At 41.0% G+C, this 19,436-nt stretch overlaps 1 protein-coding gene across 4 annotated transcripts in view; it reads left to right on the top strand.

Moving 5' to 3' along the window:
* LOC121927612 (cytochrome P450 4B1-like) overlaps positions 1-19,436 on the top strand; it is a 60,238-nt gene that overhangs the window by 19,924 nt on the left and 20,878 nt on the right. For 2 of the 4 annotated variants that reach the window (XM_042461400.1, XM_042461398.1), the window contains 6 exons: positions 922-1,028; positions 2,293-2,483; positions 3,191-3,324; positions 6,236-6,300; positions 7,465-7,547; positions 8,494-9,570. The exons of 1 other annotated variant lie outside the window; for it this stretch is intronic. In XM_042461400.1, coding sequence (XP_042317334.1) covers positions 922-1,028; positions 2,293-2,483; positions 3,191-3,324; positions 6,236-6,300; positions 7,465-7,547; positions 8,494-8,662 — 749 coding nt within the window. In that variant the 3' untranslated portion in view covers positions 8,663-9,570. Of the gene's footprint in view, positions 1-921; positions 1,029-2,292; positions 2,484-3,190; positions 3,325-6,235; positions 6,301-7,464; positions 7,548-8,493; positions 9,571-16,848; positions 16,991-19,436 lie in introns of those variants that run through there. One more of the 4 variants, XM_042461401.1, reaches the window with a different exon arrangement.

The raw sequence follows: 19,436 nt of genomic DNA on the forward strand, positions 1-19,436 counted from the left end.
ATGGATTGGTTCAATATGCAGTTGCCTCACAGGGGTGACTGCGCCACGGGAACTGAATCAAATAGACAGTACATTCACACTTGCACTGAATCAATTCATTTCAGGGAATGCTGCGGATCCAGAAGAACTGGTTTAAATGGGTTTAGTGCTGCATCTCCCTTGCCAAAGTGCACCAGAAATTCAGCGCAAGTGCAAACAAGCGACATTTAAACCAGTTCAGATTGGTTTGAAAACCAGTTTATGAAATAGTGGAAATGAGGCCACTGACCTTCCATCAGCAGGGGAAGATTTTGTTTTATTTAGGCATACATATAGAACTGTTGACTTTCAAGGAAAGGGTCAGTAGGAGAGTGCTGTTTTGTTTTAAAGTGTACTGTTTTAATCTGTTTTTATTCTTTAGAGCAGTGGTTCCCAAACTGTGCCCTTTAAGAAATTTTGGACTTCCACTCTCAGAAACCTCAGTCATGTTGCCCAATAGTCTAGGATTCTGGGAGCTGAAGTCCAAAATTCTTTAAAGAGCAGTTTGTGGAGCACCTCTTTAGAGTGTGTTTTTTAAAATTGTTTTAATATTGATAATTTAATTCTGTTGAAAGCTAGAAATTGCAACAAGTACAAAATATTTCCAGTGTTAATGTGAATGCTTTCATACTTCAAAGTCAAATTTTTGTTTTCAGAATAGAACATCAGAGTTTGAATGTTTAGAAAATTTTAGATGTTTGTGAATAGTTGTAAAAGTAGGTCTTGTGAGAATTAACTCTAACATCAAAAGCAGAATGTGATTTCTTTCTTTTTACAAATGTTGCATTTTCTACAATTTCACATCATTTTAAAATCAGAGGCTTACAGGAATTTAATCTGCAGTAAAATACTCTGACATTTGTTGAGGGGGAAATACATTCCTTGCATTCCTTTTTAACGTAGAAAAAGTGATCCAGGAGAGAAAGGCACTTCTCAAAGATGAACGAGAACTTGAAAAAATCCAAAAGAAGAGACATCTAGATTTTCTGGATGTTCTTCTTTGTGCCAAGGTGAGTAGAATTTATATGACTTAAATCTAAAGGAAGGATGTGTATGTAGCCATCAATAGTATTATCTATTGCATGCCCCACCACTTTGAAAAGACAATTGGGGACTGAGCAGACAGAGGGAACAATTGGGTTGGCTCTGTACTTTCCTGAATTGGCAGGGCCACCTGCTATCCACATGCCCCCCTCCCACAAGGGGCAGAACACCCAGACACAGACTGCACTATGTGACATAAAGCTGCGCTGATTGATTCCTCCCCCACCTTCCCCCAATATATGCACACCATGCCATGAACACATTGCCTGTGACTGCAAATTACTTCCCTTGTCCCACCCTGCTGCCATCCCATTGGACGCCTCGTGTGATTGGCCACACAGTCACATGAGTGATACACCACCTGTAAGTGAATCAGTTCACCTAGTGACACATTGTCAAAGCACAATCACAGAGGCTCCCTGTACATGCCCCCTTCACCCCTTTACCCCATGCCCCCCTGTTGAACTGTCTAAGTTTGTTAATGTTTTTATTACAGTCATGGTATTATTGATGACCTGCTATTCTTGTTATAATTTCACTTCATGGTTTGTGTGGCAGCTGAATGGTGTGATGGGTCAATGGTGCAACTGGCCACTTGTGTACCTGTACCCTTGACGAAACAAAAAAGTTGTATGGAAAATAATGGTGCAGGTGGTTGCATTTCACCAGGCACTTGCTCCAGACCACTTCTGCAATTGTCCTTGGCTTTACCCCGCACTTGTGCTATGAAGTTTATATACTACGGTGATAAAGCACATTTTACATATTGGTGTTCATTCTGGATTCCTCCCATTTGGCCTTGTGTGTTACATGAACAAGTGAGACTCAAAACAGGATAAAACTGCTTTTATTTTGTCCATGTGGACAACCCCTTGGAACCAAATATAATAGGTGAAGTTATTAACCATTTTTCCTTAGTTGCTTTCTAAGGCTTTCCCAAACTTATGTGTTCCAGATCTGTTGGAATACAACTCCAGTCACCACCACCCCACCAGCCAATGTTGGATTGGGATTATGGGCATTGTGGGGCAATATATCTGGAAGGTACCAGGGTGGGAGAGAGTCTTTGGAATCACATTGGGAATAAAAATTAGCCAGTTTTATTATATGCCTGCCCATGAAACAAGTAACTGGACTGTTTGTTTTCAACAAAGGAGAGAAAGTGTATGAAATAAGAGAGTACAGTAAGCTTCCAGTGACTTTAGAAGTGACAATTACTCTGCTTGTCAGGATGAAAATGGTTCTGGATTATCTGATGAAGACATACGTTGTGAAGTGGACACATTTCTCTTTGAAGGCCATGACACTACAACTAGTGGGATTTCCTGGACCTTATATGCAATGGCCCAGAACCCTGACCACCAAGAAAGATGCAGAGAAGAGATAAAGGACATTGCTGGGAAGCAAAAAACATTGCAATGGTGAGAGCTTTCTCTCTTCTCTTCTGTTACAGAGACCTGTGTTGGACCACTGCATGGTTATAAGATTTCAAGTATATTAATGAAGTTAAAGGTGTTTTCAGGCCTTATGTATGAAGGCATGGGCAGGGGAAAAATGGGATACTAAAGATTGTACAGTCTTCATGGAAAGTAGAAACCATATATTACAAACAGTGCTGACTGTGTAAGAGTGCTCCATGCTTCTGCTGTACTGAGATTCATGGTAAATGGGAGGGCAAGCTCAACTGAGAGAGAAACACAAACTGTTGTATGTGCCTGTGGAACCTGGTTATCTCTTATCTCCGAAGTTCCATAGTTGTTTTACTAGAAGTACAAATAGAGAGTTGGAAAGCACGTTCACAATCTGTTTTTGGCATTTCTTCCATATTTGAGGCTAATATGTTTTTATTGTTGTTTCTTATCAGCCTCTCTCTGTGGATCAAGGCAGGTAATAGCAACAAATCAAACCCATGACAGTAGTTAAAAGAGTACTGTATATAAAACCAGTACATGTTAAAAATAAGCAATACATACTTTGAAATTCATAATTTAAAAATCAGTTTGATAGTCTAGTAGAAGAGAGACTGGTTTTCAGATTTTCTTTCAGTTTTGGATAATTATTTTTCTGTATTGATGTCACTTTCTCAGTGTCCACATTTTTCCCCCTCCCGTCCCCCTCCCCTAACCAGGAATGATCTTGGTAAGATGACTTACACTACAATGTGTATTAAGGAAAGCCTCCGCGTTTATCCTCCAGTTCCTCAAGTGTATCGAGAACTCAACAAACCTGTCACATTTTTTGATGGAAAGACATTGCGTGAAGGTTCGCTTTATTACAGTACTGTTAATTATATTACACTATGAGATGGAATCTCAAAGAGTAGTAATGTTATTAGGAATTAGAGTTTTCTGACAAGCATTTGGCATGGTAGGATGATTGTGTCTGATTCTCTGTAAATTTTATGGGCATAGCAAGTGGTTGGACTGGATGGCCCTTGCAGTCTCTTCCAACTCTATGATTCTATGATTACACATGCGCCGAAGGGGAGTATTAGGGTTAGAAAGGGGTGTATTAGGGTTGAGAAGGGGCGTCCCTTCCGGACGCCCCTCAACCCTAGTATGGACCAAGTCCATACAAAATGGTGGCGCCACACGGGGGCTGCCATTTTGATGTCGTGGATGCATAGCATCTGGACGTCACGCGGCAGAAGTGACTCTGCGAGTACGCGACTAGCGCCTCGCAGCACCACTTACAGGCCGCAGAAAGAAGCACTATTTCAGCACTTCTTTCTTGCTGCGCCTGGGAACCACGCGGTTTGGCCGTTGCGGTTCCCAGACACAGCAACCGGCGGTGGCGGCAGAGCGCCCTTCTTGGGCGTTCTGTAACACGCCTATAATTCAAATGCCAAAGACAAAAAGAGAGCTAAATTTGGGTTGACTACAGGATAAATCAACTCAAATCTGTCTCTCTGCCTTTGGAGGCTGAAGCCCCTAAAATTTACAGAGACACAGAAGATGTTCTCACCCAGGTTCTACTTCACCTCCTTATGAAGAATTTTTCTTCCTTTCAGTGAAAAGATTTGTGTTTATTATCAGTGATTTTTACTTAGGCCCTGTCTGTATGTGCCAAATAAAATGTCCTCCCCATATTCCCCTGGCAATGAGTCTGGACAATACAGGGCCCAATCACCGGTTCTTGTGTGAACAGTCCAGATGACTTCCAGCAAGTTCAACACCAAACCTGCTGCATTCCTGCTTTAAAACATTTTTTTAAAATGCACCTTTTGCTCCGGATAGGGATGGCATATCCCGGTGGCCGCAGGGGAAATCACGCTTTTGGGGGCCCCTCCCGGTCACGGTCCAGTTTGGCCCCCAGCCATGCATTGGTTCTGGTTCGGGGCCCGCTTCTGTGGCCATTGCCGCTGCTGCTAATGTGGCTGGCCACAGCGCCAACCCACCTCCCCCTCCTCTTCTGGTGTGGTGGGCAGTGCCAATCCACCTCCTCCTCCAGCTCCGCCTTCCTCCTCCTCGGCGGCAGCAGCGCCGCCGCCACCGCCGCCGCACCTCCCGCGCTGCGCCCGCATGCAGGCCTGTGAATCATGAGCTCGTCCCCTGCTTTGTTGTCAGCCAGCCATTGGCCAGCTGGCCAAAGGGGACAGGCTCCACTGCGCATGCCGCCTGGGCGTCAGCAGGGGCCAGGGGCAGCGATCGCGGCGGGCCCTTGCGCGCCTTCCTGGCCTTTAAGGAGGCCTGGGACTCCTTAAAGGACAGGGAAGAGGGAGGAGGCTGGCCGGGATCGCGGCGATCACGGGGGCCCCAGCTCTCCTTCCTGGCTTCTAAGGAGGCTTGAGCCTCCTTAAAGGCCAGGGAAGAGGGAGGAAGCCGGCCGGGATCGTGGCGATCTTGGCGATCGCAGCCACCCTCCGCTCTCCTTCCTGGCTTCTAAGGAGGCCTCGGTCTCTTCAGAGGCCAGGAAGGAGGGACACTTTTTTTGTAGGACACTTTTTTTAATGGATGACACCCCACGCCCCTTCCTGGCCTTTAAGGAGGCCTCGGTCTCCTTAGAGGCCGGGAAGGGGCGTGGGGTGTCCTCCATTTAAAAAAAGTGTCCTACATTTGAAAATGTTGTCCTACATTTGTCCCGGTTTGGCGGTCCTGACGTATGGCAACCCTAGCTCCAGATCTTTCCAGATGATCTGGAGCCAACTTTTGTGGCACCAGGCAGCTGTTCACAACATGTTTTGCTGTGCTACTTTGCACCACTGCCACCACTTTGAGGTCAGAATGAGGTGTCCAATGTAATCGATGCTGTAATTGGTGCCTCATTCTGGCCTCAGAGGAAGCAATTCACTGTGATGATGATGGGCAGTATAGTGGGATACATGTGTGAACTGCCACCTTGTGTTACAATAGAGGGCCCCAGGGAATGAGGGATGTTGGGGCAGCTCAGGGGCCAGAATACTCCAGGCTGCTCCCAGGGTATTCTGGCCTATGGAGAACCACCTAAGAGAGCTGGAGAAGGGCCACAACTCAGAGTGTATCCACACTGCAGAATTAAAGCAGTTTGACACCTCTTTAACTGCCATGACTCAGTCCAGTAGAATCCTGATCTTTGTAATTTGGTGAAGCACCAGAGCTCTCTGCAAACCAGTTTGAATGTGTCATCAAACTACAAACTCCAGGATTCAACAGGACAGAGTCATGACAGTTAAATTGGAGTCAAACTGCTTTAATTCTGTAGTGTGGATACATCCCCAGTGACAGATATGTAACACATATAGAAGGTCCCAAACCTACGCTCTAGCATTCCAAATAGGGCTCTGAACAACCTCAGTTGCTCCAATCAGAATGGAGGCTATTCTACTAAATGTAAAATGTTAAAAAGAAATCCCTAAATAAATAAAAATAGGCTTTAAATAGCTCCCTGGAAACCTTGTGTGCAGATATATCTATTCTGTAACTCCTCTTTTTAAGTAATTAATAATTTCAATAAGGGAAAAGCCACGTTTTCAAGGAAACATATATCTAGTATAATTACCACCATTCCTTTTTTTTAGACAATGTGCCACTAAATTTAAAATAAACAAAATACATTGTGATGCTGTAACAACTAGTAAATAATTTGAGGAATTCTTCACAGTTTTAATTCAATCTGGCTGTAGAAATGTATATTCAGTTTCTCTCTTGTCATCTGCGTATTAATGAAATTCCTCCTTTCGCTCAATCTTTAACAGGTAGCTTGATATCCCTGAATATTTACGCTCTTCATAAAAATCCCAAAGTGTGGAAGAATCCTGAGGTATTTTCTTTTTTGATGAGATGTTAGATTTCTGGTTTCATCCAAGAGTGGTTAAGAAACAGTAATATTGCAACTAAGCACAACATTACACTTAAGCATACAGCAGAAATGAGATCAATTCATTATGGACAGATTCTGAATTTATGTTTTGGAGACTTTGGAAGGAATTCTGATGGCCTTGTGGCTTCTTCTATTGTACTCTGTTTAAAACAATAGAATTAAGCAAAACATGAAAAGTTGGAGCAGTAATATTTGCTCTAACTCAATATGACTTAGCATTCCACTGCTGGGTCTTGATTTCCCTGCTATAAAGTAAATTAAACAATATCAGACAGAGGATGCATCTACACTGTAGAAATCATGCACTTTGACACTACTTTAAGTGCTGTAGCTCCATCCTCTGAAATCCTGGAACTCATAGTTTTATACGGTCTTAGCCTTCTCCGCTAAAGAGTGCTGATGCATCACATAACTACTGTAGATACATCCTTTATTATTCTCCCACTTCAGAGGCCCTCAAAATAGTTTGACTACAATGCCCATACACAATTGACCCTCCATAGCCACAGATTCACCATCCACAGCATATATTCTAAAAAGCAATCCTTGATTTTGCTATTTTATATAACGGATACCATTTTGCTCTGCCATTGTATTCAATGAGACTTCAGTATCCATAGATTTTGGTATCCAGAGAGGTCCTGAAAACAAACCCCAGTGGATACCAAGGGCCTACTGTAATTATGGCTTATTGCAGCAAGTATGTTCTCCAAGCATCAGGTGAGAAGTACAAGAACCACATCTATATGCATGTAGGAACATGTGTGTAGATTCACTCCAAAATAATATTTAGGGAGGCACACCTATTTTGCCAAGAGAAAAGCCAATATGCATATGTATGCAAGTCACTCAGTGTTTCTATGTTTGATGACTATTAGATGGATATATAAATTCATTGCATGATAGGCATTCCTCTTGAGATCATGTGAGGCAAATGAAAATTCTCCCATTCAAACATGCAGTAATCAGACGATAACCTGTCTGAGCCAGTTCCAAGAATGCATGTCTAATTTCATCTAGCTTTAAACAAAAATTGCCGAGAAACATATACGTAGTTTTGCTCACAGTATTGAACCTGAATAAATAAACTTTAATCTCTTTCAGATCTTTGATCCCGAGAGGTTTTCTCCAGAGAATACATCTCATCGACATCCTTATGCCTTTTTAGCTTTTGCTGCTGGGCCCAGGTAATAAATATTCTAATGATAATGAATTATGTAAGAAAGTTCACAAAATGATATGTGGATCCAAGGCCAAAAATAGCAAACACAAAACACCACTTAATTTATAGCAGAACATGAAATTACTTTTAGTCTCCAGCTCCTACAATCCCTCGCTCTCTGTGAGTTGTGGTCCAAAGTGTAATTTTTCTATGCCATAATTTATCTGAGTGAGGGTCAGGCCTAGGATTATGGATTGATCCTGACCCATGGACTTCACAGCTGATAGTTTGTAACAAGGAAATGGAAGCCAATTTTCAGAGGAAGGCAGAAAAAAATTGCCTCTTTTCCTCTCCTTTCCTTTTTAGAGTAGCAAATAGATCCTTCCTGAAGGAAGGTTAAATAAAGGTTATGATATGTGAGAGTATTATTTACTGATGCCCTAGGACTCTCATTGGACTTTCTGCCACTCTGCATGTGCTAATGCCTTCTGCCCTGCAAACTGAATGTATTCTTAGTGGAGCAGTTTAAACATACAACCATATTTGCTTCTAATTTAGAATGCTTTTGTTTGACAGCATGCTAAGTCAGGGAACAGATCCATCGATCCAAGGCAGTCATTTCTGTGTAGTTCCCCAACCCCAACCCATTCTGCATTGACAATAAAATGTTACTGCAAATTAAAAACAGATCAACATGTGGTTTTCTATTAGTACTTTAATGCCCCACAATGGTGAAATCCAGAATTCTGCGCTAGAATCCAACTGTTGTGCCGAGAATACTTCTGAATGTTGGACTTCTTTGAAGTTCAGTTTCCGTTCATCATTCCCAGCTTTCAATCTCACCAAAATCAGACAGACTCTTTGAAGTTGCAACTGGATGTGAGGAAAGTGGATCAATGGCTGGCATTTGCAGGAATGGCTCTGTTTCAGGGTTCAGTTCAGATTTCCACTTGAATATTTCTCTTCCTCAGAAACTGCATTGGACAACAATTTGCCTTAATGGAGCTGAAACTGGCTGTTGCTTTGACTCTGCTGCATTTTCAAGTCTCACCAGATCCTGCAAATCTTCCCCTTGAAAAACCTCAACTTGTCATGCGCTCCTGGAATGGAATGCATTTATATTTTAAAAAACTTGAATGATAATATGCACACTTGAGAGCTATGTGAATACGCTATTAATTTAAATATAGCAATCTCTTCTATTCAAAATACCCAGTATTGTATAAAACCTGTAATACAATGAATGTAAATGCAGAACTATAACTACATCTTTTTGAAAAATAGAAACAAACAATACTTTAAAAAACAGAATTCTATAGAACTAGCAGCAATAAAAGTAGTCATTTCCCATCAAAAACCTGTCAGAATTAGTTGATCTTTCATTTCTGGCAAAGACCTGCGAAGACCAGACTAAAAATTAATTACTGCTTTGGGAAAACCTAAAAGGTTTCAGGCAAAGGATTCTGACAGCCATAAATCTCATGGGAAAAGTAAGATGTATTGCTGCCATTTTTTTAAAAAAAAGTTTTTAAACTAATTTTTTTAATACAGCAGAAACATGCCAGCTATTGTTTAATGTGTTCGACTACTCACACTTGCTCAGCATTACTTCCTCCCACTCTTATCAGTAGTGCCATGCATCAGCCCATAACTACACCTAACTCTGCAATATATAATCCAGTTATATTTTTAGTCTGTAACCCCGCTTCGATCCACCGGGAGAGGCGGGGAAACATAAATAAATATCATCATCATCATCATCATCATCATCCAGTTATACTTATATCAAAGGCATGAGGATTTCATATATACTCTCCTTGATACCAATGCACTATGCCAACAGATTATGGCCAAGATCCTATATGTGCTCATAGCTCTGCATGTGCAGTTTGAAATCCTCCCAAAGTTTGGCAGCTGTTAAATCATTGGAGGAACCTCTGTTGCTAAAGAGAGGGAGATGGGAGGTAATTCAAACTCCAGAGAAGCAGTTGGGAGTCAGCAGAACGTGGAAGGAGGATTAGGATATGGTTGTGGTTTTTTTGGGGTTTTTTTTTTTTTTTTTTTTTTTTTTGTATTTTGCTTTTTGGATAGAACATAAAGGCAAGAGAATAACCCTTTCAGCCTCATCCAAGAAGAGACTCAAGTGTGTGTGAGTCATTAATAGGATGTTGGCCTATGTGTGTGTAATTACATTTTAATGTAACATGAATAATTGATATAATCTGGATATAATACAATATTAATTAAATAAGTATTTCAAATAACATGTGTCAAGATTGAAGATTCATTCAATGGACAACTGATTCTTGCAGCTGATTTACTGCTGCTATGTGTTACTTTGCATGTGAGAGGGACATGGGAGATTATTGCATAGCGTTTTCTTACCAGTTTGGACATAGGATGTAATCTGAACAGATGTTATTGCACAGCCCCATTCTCATGCTGTACTGATCCCGCACCCAGTCTGGCCTTCTTCCATTCCTGGTCAAAAACAGGAAAAATCTGTTCATAGCTGTCATGATCACTTTCAGGCTGTTCCAGGCGATGTGTATGTGATAATCCTACCAATCGCAATGTTTCCTTGTGTTCTGATTCGACGGGACTCCCTCCTCCCCTCCTGTCCTAGAATTCCCCCCCCCCCAACTCTACTCTTATTCTGGTGGTGACACAAGGGGGATAGCAGAGGAGTTTATCAGATGGACTTTAAAACTGGCTCCAGCCTCATAGGCTGGAGCCAGGACGTGGGATGGAAGCAGGGATTACTGCATGCTAACTTGCCTCCTCATCGTCACCCACAATCAGTCCAGGTCCAAGCTGAGTCCCAGCCACGCTCCGCCAGCACTTTTTAGAAGCTGGAAGCTTTTTGGCTCCTAAAAAAGTGCTATTACAAAACAGAAAAAGTCTGGGGGGGGGGGGGAGGCAATGCAAAAAAAGAAGGCTCAGTTAATAAAAGAGCAAGATACAAAAAATAAATGGGTTTAAAATGTTGTCAATCAGTTAGGTAGGCAGGAATACTAGGATCTGTGTACAGAGCCCAAAGATAAGAGTAAAATGATACTCAAACCAGTACATAAAAATGCTAATATAGCCAATGTGTACTAGGCTAACAAACTATAAATCCCAACCAATGAGTGAAGTAAAGGGAGATGTTGTGTTACATTGTGCTGGTAACACACTCGATGTGGTCTTTATTACAGATCAGGAACATCCGTGAGCGGAGGTAATCCAAACCTCTGCCCAGTCATGGACGGACCATTTTTTGGTCAAGGTGGGACTGAAGGCCACTGCTCAGACCCCCCTTGGGGGTGGAGGACCTATTACAATGGTGCACTCTTGAAGGCTGATGGAACCTAAAATGTTCCAAGAAGCCCTAGAGGGTTTTATGGTTGGTATTGACGTCGATTCTGTTGAAACCTTGGTGGATACCTGGAATAACGATCTTACCAGGGCTATTGACATTATCGCCCCCGAGCGTCCTTTCCAGACCACATCTAATAAAAAAACATGGTACACCCAAGATTCCTGGAAAATGAAGCAAGCCGTGCAATGACTAGAGCGCTACTGGCAGAAACATCACCACTTATCTGACAAGACACGCCATAAGACTCTTCTTGATTCCTATGGAGTGGCAATCGACGCAGCAAAGAACTAGTTCTATGCTGCTTGTATTGCATCAGCAGAGTCTTGTCCAGCAGAGCTGTTCAGGGTGGTTAAAGAGTTAACCCAGTGATCTCCCACTCTGAACCCTCTTTTAGATCCAAGCCTGCTGTGACCTATTTAATGACTTCTTTGATGATATAATCTCTCAGATACGGGCTGATCTTGATGCTGGTATTATAACAGGAACTATGACAGAAATGTTCAGTGACTCCGTAGATTATGTTAGACTGGATCACATTGAGCTTGTAAATACCGATGAAGTGGACAAGCTCCTTGGTTGTGTAAGGACAACAACATGCCCCTCAATCCCTGCCCATCTTAGTTGACTGCTCAAGGAGAGGATACAGTAACAACTTTGCTTCAGGCAAATTTCAGGGGAAATTTCCATCTAATCTTAAACAAGCGGTGTTTAAGCCACATTTGGAAAAAAAACCCTCCCTGGACCCTTTGATTAGAAACAATTACAGACCAGTCTCCTTATTACTATTCTTGGGCAAGGTGATCAAGAAGGCGGTTGCCTTCCAGCTCCAGGTTGTCTTGGATGAAGCCGATTATCTAGACCCATTTCAAACTGACTTCAGGGCGGGCTATGGAGTTGAGACTGCCATGGTCACTTTGGTCAATGATCTCCGTCTGGGCATCGACAGGGGAAGTGTGACCCTACTGGTGCTCTTGGACCTCTCAGCGGCATTCGATAGCATAGATCATGGTATCCTTCTGGAACACCTGAGGGAGTTAGGTATCGGGGCACTGTGCTCCAGTGGTTCCAGTCTTACCTCTCAGGTAATTCCAGATGGTGAGGCTGGGGGATAGTTGATCCTCTAAGAGAGAGCTGACATCTGGCATCCCTCAGGGTACCATCCTGTCCCCTATGTTATTTAAGATTTTCATGAAGCCGCTGGGAGAGATCATCCGGAGACATGAGGTGCGGTGTTATCAGTACGCTGATGACACCCGAATATATTTCTCTATTTCTCCAACTCTTGCAGTGACCAAGGATGGCATCTCTCCTCTAAATTCCTGCCTCGAGTCAGTAATGGGATGGATGAGGGAAAACAAACTCAAGTTGAATCCAGAGAAAACAGAGGTACTAGCAATAGGATCCCCAGGCCCAGGCAGGGAACTCGGTTAACCTGTCCCGGACAGGGTCACACTTCCCCTAAAGAATGAAGTGTGTAGTCTGGGAGTACTCCTAGATTCATCTCTGCAGTTGTCATTTCAAGTAGATGCGACGGTTAGGAGTGCTTGGTATCAACTTTGGTTGATATGCCAACTGCGGCCTTACCTGGACCAAAAGGACCTTGAAGCAATGGTACTTGCACTGGTAATCTCTTGTTTAGATTTCTGTAATGCGCTCTACATGGGGCTACCTTTGTACCAAGTTCAGAAGCTTCAATTAGTTCAAAATGCAGCAGCTAGATTGATCACCGGAGCATTGAGGTTTGACCATATAGCACCAATATTAAAATCTCTGCACTGGCTGCCATTTAGCTTCTGGGCACAATACAAAGTGTTGATTATTACCTTTAAAGTCCTAAATGGCTTGGGCCCGAGTTACTTGAGGGAACACCTCTCTCTACACAATCCTCGCCACACACTCAAAATATCTGGGAAGAAATCACTAGACTACATAACAACCAGGCTAATGACCACTTCCCATAGGACATTTTCTGCCATGGCCTCCAAGTTGTGGAATGATTTGCTGGAAGAGATCCGTCTTATTACCACCCTAGATGCTTTCAAGAAGAGCACTGAAGATGGATCGCTTCCGGTGAGCCTACCCACCAAACAAGATGTAAAATATCTCACCTCTGCTAGTATTGTATGTTTTATACGGAGAGGCGACCAACTGTATTGTATTGATAGTAATGTATATTTTTTATGCTATGTATTTGATATGTTTTTATTGTTGAAATTTGCTGACTGCCTCGATCCACTGGGAGAGGCGGGAAATAGAAATACATTTTATTTATTTATTTATTATTATTATTATTATTATTATTACTTCTTTATGTAAAATAGTGAAAAAAGTCTATCTATCTATCTATAATTATATCTGTATATTTTGATTGTATGTAATTAATAAACTGAAAATAGGGGTTTTTTACATGTTTCGTATATCGAATAATAACACTGTGAAGAAGCAATAATGAAAATCCATGGAATGTTGGTGTTAAATACAGAATTTAACGTACGTTTTTAAGAATGTTACAGGTAATTTTATCATATGTTCATAATGAAATATAATTTCAGTTGACATTTTTAGTTTTCTACCATTAGGGAATATCATCTGTTTATTTTTGTTATGTACTGAATGTGTCATGCTAAAAATTTCTTCATGCTTTCATTATTGTTAGCACTTCATGTACCATTTATTCCTCAAAGATATGTTGTAAACAACAGCAATTAATAATAGCTTTATCAAAAATGTTAAAAATAGAAATATCATGGTTTGTCCAATGTTGCTTTCAGCCATTCAATAGCCAACTTTTAATTCATACCTGGTAACCTAGACATAAGCTTCAAGAGCTCTTGTTTTAGCTACCTAAATAGCCAAGCTATTTTCTATTCTGGGTGTGGAATAGGCGAGCTAGACTAGAGGAATCCAAAATGTTTTCTGTTATTTCATTTGTTTGCTCACTTTTGCAATGCTGCTGCTAATTCCATCCAAGTGAAATATGATAACTATTATTCAACCACCAATCAGTTTCACATAACTGCATTGTAAAACGATTACACTGCAGCTATAACTATACTTAAACAGAGAGTCCTGAAATCTGCCATCAGTCACTGAAAAAAATGCATGCTATCCTGTCTAACTGGATAGATATGGATTTCCATGTGTTTTTTTATGCTGCTGCTTCTTTCTGCCTGGCCAGCCTGCTCTTGAAATTCATCCAGTTGTACCAAAGAAGACAGAGGTTGGTTAGATCACTAGAGAGCTTTCCATGCCCTCCAAAGCACTGGTTTTATGGCCACACCAATGAGGTAGGACATCTTCCTTACATGGCAAAATCTTGGGGAAATGAATCGTTAAAAAAAGGATCAGAAACCTATGTTTATCCAGATAGTTTTAGACTATAAGTCCAACCATCCTAGAGCAATAGTCATGCTGGATGGATTCATAGAGTTCAGAATCCAAAAACGTCTGGAGAGCCGCAGGTTCCCCACCACTATTCTTAAATAGATAACACATTAGTGGTGTTATTCATTGTAAGTGAACTGTTATTGCAGATGCTGGTACAATAAATCTCTGTTTTATGGTGCTAAAGGCTAACGAGAAAGCATTGGCAGATTGGTGTTGTCAGAACCTGATGCCATCGAAACAGGATAGCTGAATATCCCTTGCATCCTGCCATCCTGCTTCACTTGTATTGAGCTCAGTCAAAATAGCCACGTGTGGTCCATGGACTGTAGTGGTGAACTACATGATCGAGTTATATTAATATTGGCTTATCTTTGGGGGCAGCTGTAAGGAGAAGTGAGAGCTGAAATACATACTATGGTAATGCATAGCACACAATTGAATGTTATTTTGCCTTTTTTATTCTCAAACATGTTGGGTTCTGATCCATATTAGGACCATCTTATATAAGTAAAAGAAGTTTGAATCTTTCCCCTCTAGCTATTTTTAAAGCTTAAAGTCACATTCACACATTCCTGTCCATGCACATGCACACACTGTGTAGGAAGTAAAAGCAGGTTGAAAGAGATTCCATTGATGGCTTCCTTCTCCATTTTATGTCCATATATTTTCCAGGGAATTTTTTTTAAAATGGAGGAATTCATGTTTGGAAGGTCAAACCTCCATTGGGCCAAAGCACTTACTTGGGAGTAAAAAAGAAAATAAATGGTCTAACACACACTGCAGAAATAATTCAGTTCGAGACCACATTAACAGTCCTGGCTCAGTGCTACTGAATCCTGGGAACTCTAGTTTATTGTGGCCCCAGAGCTCTCTGACAGAGATGGCTTAATGTCTCACCAAACTACAGTTCCCAGAATTCCCTAGCATTGAGCCAGGGTAGTTAAAGTGGTCCCAAACTGGATTATTTCTGCAGTGTGTTTTGGACCAAATGTCAGCTGCATGATAAATATTTGACTAGTTAACCCTGAGGTAATGTATGAGAAGTGATGAGAGAAGTAGCAATCATTTTTAGCAATAATTAATTGGTTTGTTCTGGAAAAGGCTTTTCCAGGGCTTTAGTAATGAACACTGACATTTTGCTGGTAAATGACGCAGCAACTAGTATACAGCAAAAAAGCATCCCAACTCATTTCATGATGAAGCCAACGCCCATCACAGCCAGCGGTAGAAAAGGCCACTCGACAACTCATTCTTTCCAGACAGTTGCTGGCAAGTGTGCAATAAACACTTTAATATGTAAAAATTTTATTTCTGTTTATGGATAGACAGGATCAGTTGTCATGTTTTAAAAAAAGACATCTTCCATTCCTTTCATTATGCCAGATTATGTTTGGTTGGTTATGTTAGTCCAGAACAGATAGACTTTATTTAAGCAAACCTCAGTATTAGGCATGGAAGTAAAGGTGTAGTTAGGGTTGCCATATCCCGCCCCCCCGGCGGGACAGTCCCGTTTTGGGCGGTGCCGTCCCGGTCCCGGTCCGGTTTGGCGCCCAAACCGGGACGGCCCCGCCCACCGCGGCCACCTCAGCCGCCGCGGCGGCTCCAAGGCCTTGCTGAGGCCTGGGAGGGCTCTCCGCGGTTGGAGCTCCAGCCGCGGAGACGCTCCCTCCTGGGCCCCAGCAAGGCCAGGGAGGAGGAGGAGGAGGCCGCTTCCCACCGCGGCGATGGCCGCGATGAGGGGCGGCCCTCGCCCTCCTTCCCGGCCTGGGAGCCGGCCGAGGCTTCCTCCCAGGCCGGGAAGGAGGAGGGGGCCGTTTGCCACCGCGGCAATCGCCGCGATGACAGGCGGCCCTCGTCCTCCTTCCCGGCCTGGGAGCCGGCCGAGGCTTCCTCCCAGGCCGGGAAGGAGGAGGGGGACAAGGTTCCAAAATGTAGGACCTTTTTTTTTTTAATTTCCTGTCTAGGAAATTAAAAAAAAAAGGTCCTACATTTTTAAACCGAGTCCTACATTTGTCCCGGTTTTCAGTTCGCCAACTATGGCAACCCTAGGTGTAGTTAATCATGATGGGACATGCAGGAGTGGAATCAGAAACTGGATGTAGCTTTACTAACACTACCTAAGATGTCATGAAGTAGAAAGCAATAAAATGGGTATGTCCAGACCAGAGAGAAATTTACAGAGAAGGTTTGCCAGGGTTAAAAACACACTGTATAGTGCTTTTGATTAGAGAGGATGCAGGCATGTATTGACCATGGAAATATTTGATATGGAGTCACTGAACACTAATTTTTCAGGTTCAGGAACATACAAACAGCAAATTTTCTGGTTGCTCTGTTCTTCCGTGTCAAAGAAAAAACCTTCTGGGAGCAAGAAACTACCTTCAGCCTCATGTCTGGGGAAAGATATTGGATAACTCAAATGTTTATTTCATGACATTTCATTTGTTCATGTTTGGCATTTGTTATAGTAGACTAGAATTTTCCTTGTAAGCTTGAATGAAAATCCTCAAGTGAGCTTCCATGGGGAAGTCCAGACTTAGACGACTGAAATATGATTGACTGATTGGTTTTATTGCAGCTTGGTCGGGTTGGGGAACTACATACACTGCAGTCTTGGTCGGAGAAATATCCCTTTGGTCATTCCTTGTGGTATGGACCTTTTTTGGGATTCTTGAACATTTACGATCCAGAGTATGCCAAGGCTGTATACAGCAGAGGAGGTAATGGAACGCTCCATTCTGAGACAACAAAACCAGTTTTCTATCCTGTATTGATGAATTCTATGCTGTTTAGACTGCAATTTTATAGTTATTTACCTGGGAATGAGTCATATTGAATTCAGTGGGAATTATTTCTGGGTGTTTTTGCTGAATTTTAATATTACTTTCAAAGGTTAAGAAAAACTTATTGAATCAATTTACAAAATAAAAACATGAAACATTAATCTCTCTCTGTTTGTGACTAACATAACAGAATTATTATCATCATTATTAGGCTCTTATGGTAAACTATTTCAGTTCTCCCTTTTTCATTTTTTCATTTTTATTATATTTTACTACAATTAAAAATATCATAACATAAAATACATTCATACTATCCCACCACAGCATATATCACAATGCATACTTTACAATATTTACAGCATTACAACATTATTTTACAATATTTACAACATCCTTACTCCAGCCTACTCAGTTCTTTTATATTGTATTTTTTTCTTCTTCACACTCATGCTACTATATCCTATATCCTATATTCTTTATTTCTTTGAATATATTTATATATTGAAATATATTATAAAGAATATATTTAATTCTTTCTAAATAAAAAATAAAATAAAATCTATGCTTAAATCTTTTTTCCTCATTGGTTTTGTTTACTCTTCTCTCTTATCATTACCATAATTCAATGTCTTCTCTTTCTAAATTGTGTTTCCAGGAATTTATCACTAAGTCTCAATCCTCTTCTATCACTATGTTTTGTTCTTGTTTTATTTTCCTGGAGAATCTGTGTAGTTCCCTCATATCCACAAGTCTCTTTAACCGATTTTTGATTGTTGCTATTTGTGAAGATTTCCATTTCTGTGCATATAATGTCCTTGCTATTGTTACCATATATAACACCAGTTTTGAGTATTTCCTTTCTGCCTCTTTGTCTAATATGGTTGTCATATTCAATAGATATAACTCCAGCTTCATACAAATATGAATATTTAAAATTCTTGTTATTACCATATTAATGTTTTCCAATATTGCTTAGTCTTCTTACAATTCCACCACGTGTGATAGTAAGAACCATTCTTTTATTTTTACATTTCCAGCATTTCATACTTACATTCTTGTACAGTAATTTAATCAGTGTTAAATGTCACATGTAAAACATTTTATCATAATTTTCCTTCAGATTCTGAGCTAGAGTGAAATTATTTGTCTTTCTCCATGATTTTATCCAATTTTCTCAGTATTATGTTGAAGGAGTTGACTCCTCATCGTATCCTTTATGCTTTCTATTTCTGATTCTTTATTTAATAGAATGTTGTAAAATTGTGAGATTTTCCTCTTCCCTGTTTCAAAAATATTTTATCCAAATCAGTATTACCTCTTTCTATTCCTTCAAGCTTTAAATCCACACGCACCTAGCCACATAATTTAGTGGAACCCTCTAATCCAGGAGAGTTAAAAATGTGGCACAAACATCACTATACATAGAGCAGCAAATGTTAATCTATCCCGCATTAATGAAGTATCAATCTATAGGGATAATTATAGTGATGGAGAATAAATTATAGAGATGATGGGGTTCCATTTGAACCTGAAACTCCAAGCTACAAATAAGAACCTCTTTATATTTTGAATCACATTTTGTTTCTAGGCTGGACCCAAAACTTGGTCCAAAGAAATGATGAAATATCAGAGCCCAGTGGAACCAGGAGAGGTCATCACCTCCCACTGCAGCTCCCTCTGCTCCTTCAAATCTGGCTCTGCAGAACTGGGAAACTGTCCAGAGCTGATTCTCTGCCAACATGGAGGGCTGCAGAATGAATGGGCAGGAAGAAAGTTCCACTTTCTGAATGCTGGGTTTAGCCTTCTGTCTTGTTAAAATTTCAATGGCCTTTTCTCATACTGTTTTCAAGTTTTCATTTGTTTGTTCTGCCCATTTTAGGACTGATATGCTTTCTACAATCCCATAGAATGTTAAAACTAAGCATAGAAGTGAACATTTTTGCAACAAAAGCAGAACTTAAAAACTACACTGTTTTTTTTAAAAAAATAAGTAATTCAGTTGAAATGCCTCAAAGTAGTTACTTGCAAATGAGGGCAGATGAAGAGTAGGGTAAGCCATCAAGACTACTCCAGGAAAAGACAGGTCCCCTAATTCTGACAACGGTTGTCCAGAAAAGTTGATCTTCCAATCTGTGTTATGATCACAGGATTATTAGATATCACTTTACCTGAAAATTATCTCAGTTCATAATTCAATTGCATCTCCTCTAGCAGTACTGTATACTAAAAATCCATTCCTGGGAATTTGAGCACATTAACTTGTTCATTAATGATTGTCTGTCTGTCTTTCCTTCTTCCTCTCTCTCCCCTCCTTAGTCTGACCACCCATTCTGAATTGCAGGAGGAGTTGCCATTCTGTTCTCTGTTCCTTGCAGGGAAAAAT

The sequence above is a fragment of the Sceloporus undulatus genome, chromosome 4 (genome assembly GCF_019175285.1).
Source record: "Sceloporus undulatus isolate JIND9_A2432 ecotype Alabama chromosome 4, SceUnd_v1.1, whole genome shotgun sequence".
In the NCBI taxonomy this organism is placed as follows: Eukaryota; Metazoa; Chordata; class Lepidosauria; order Squamata; family Phrynosomatidae; genus Sceloporus; species Sceloporus undulatus.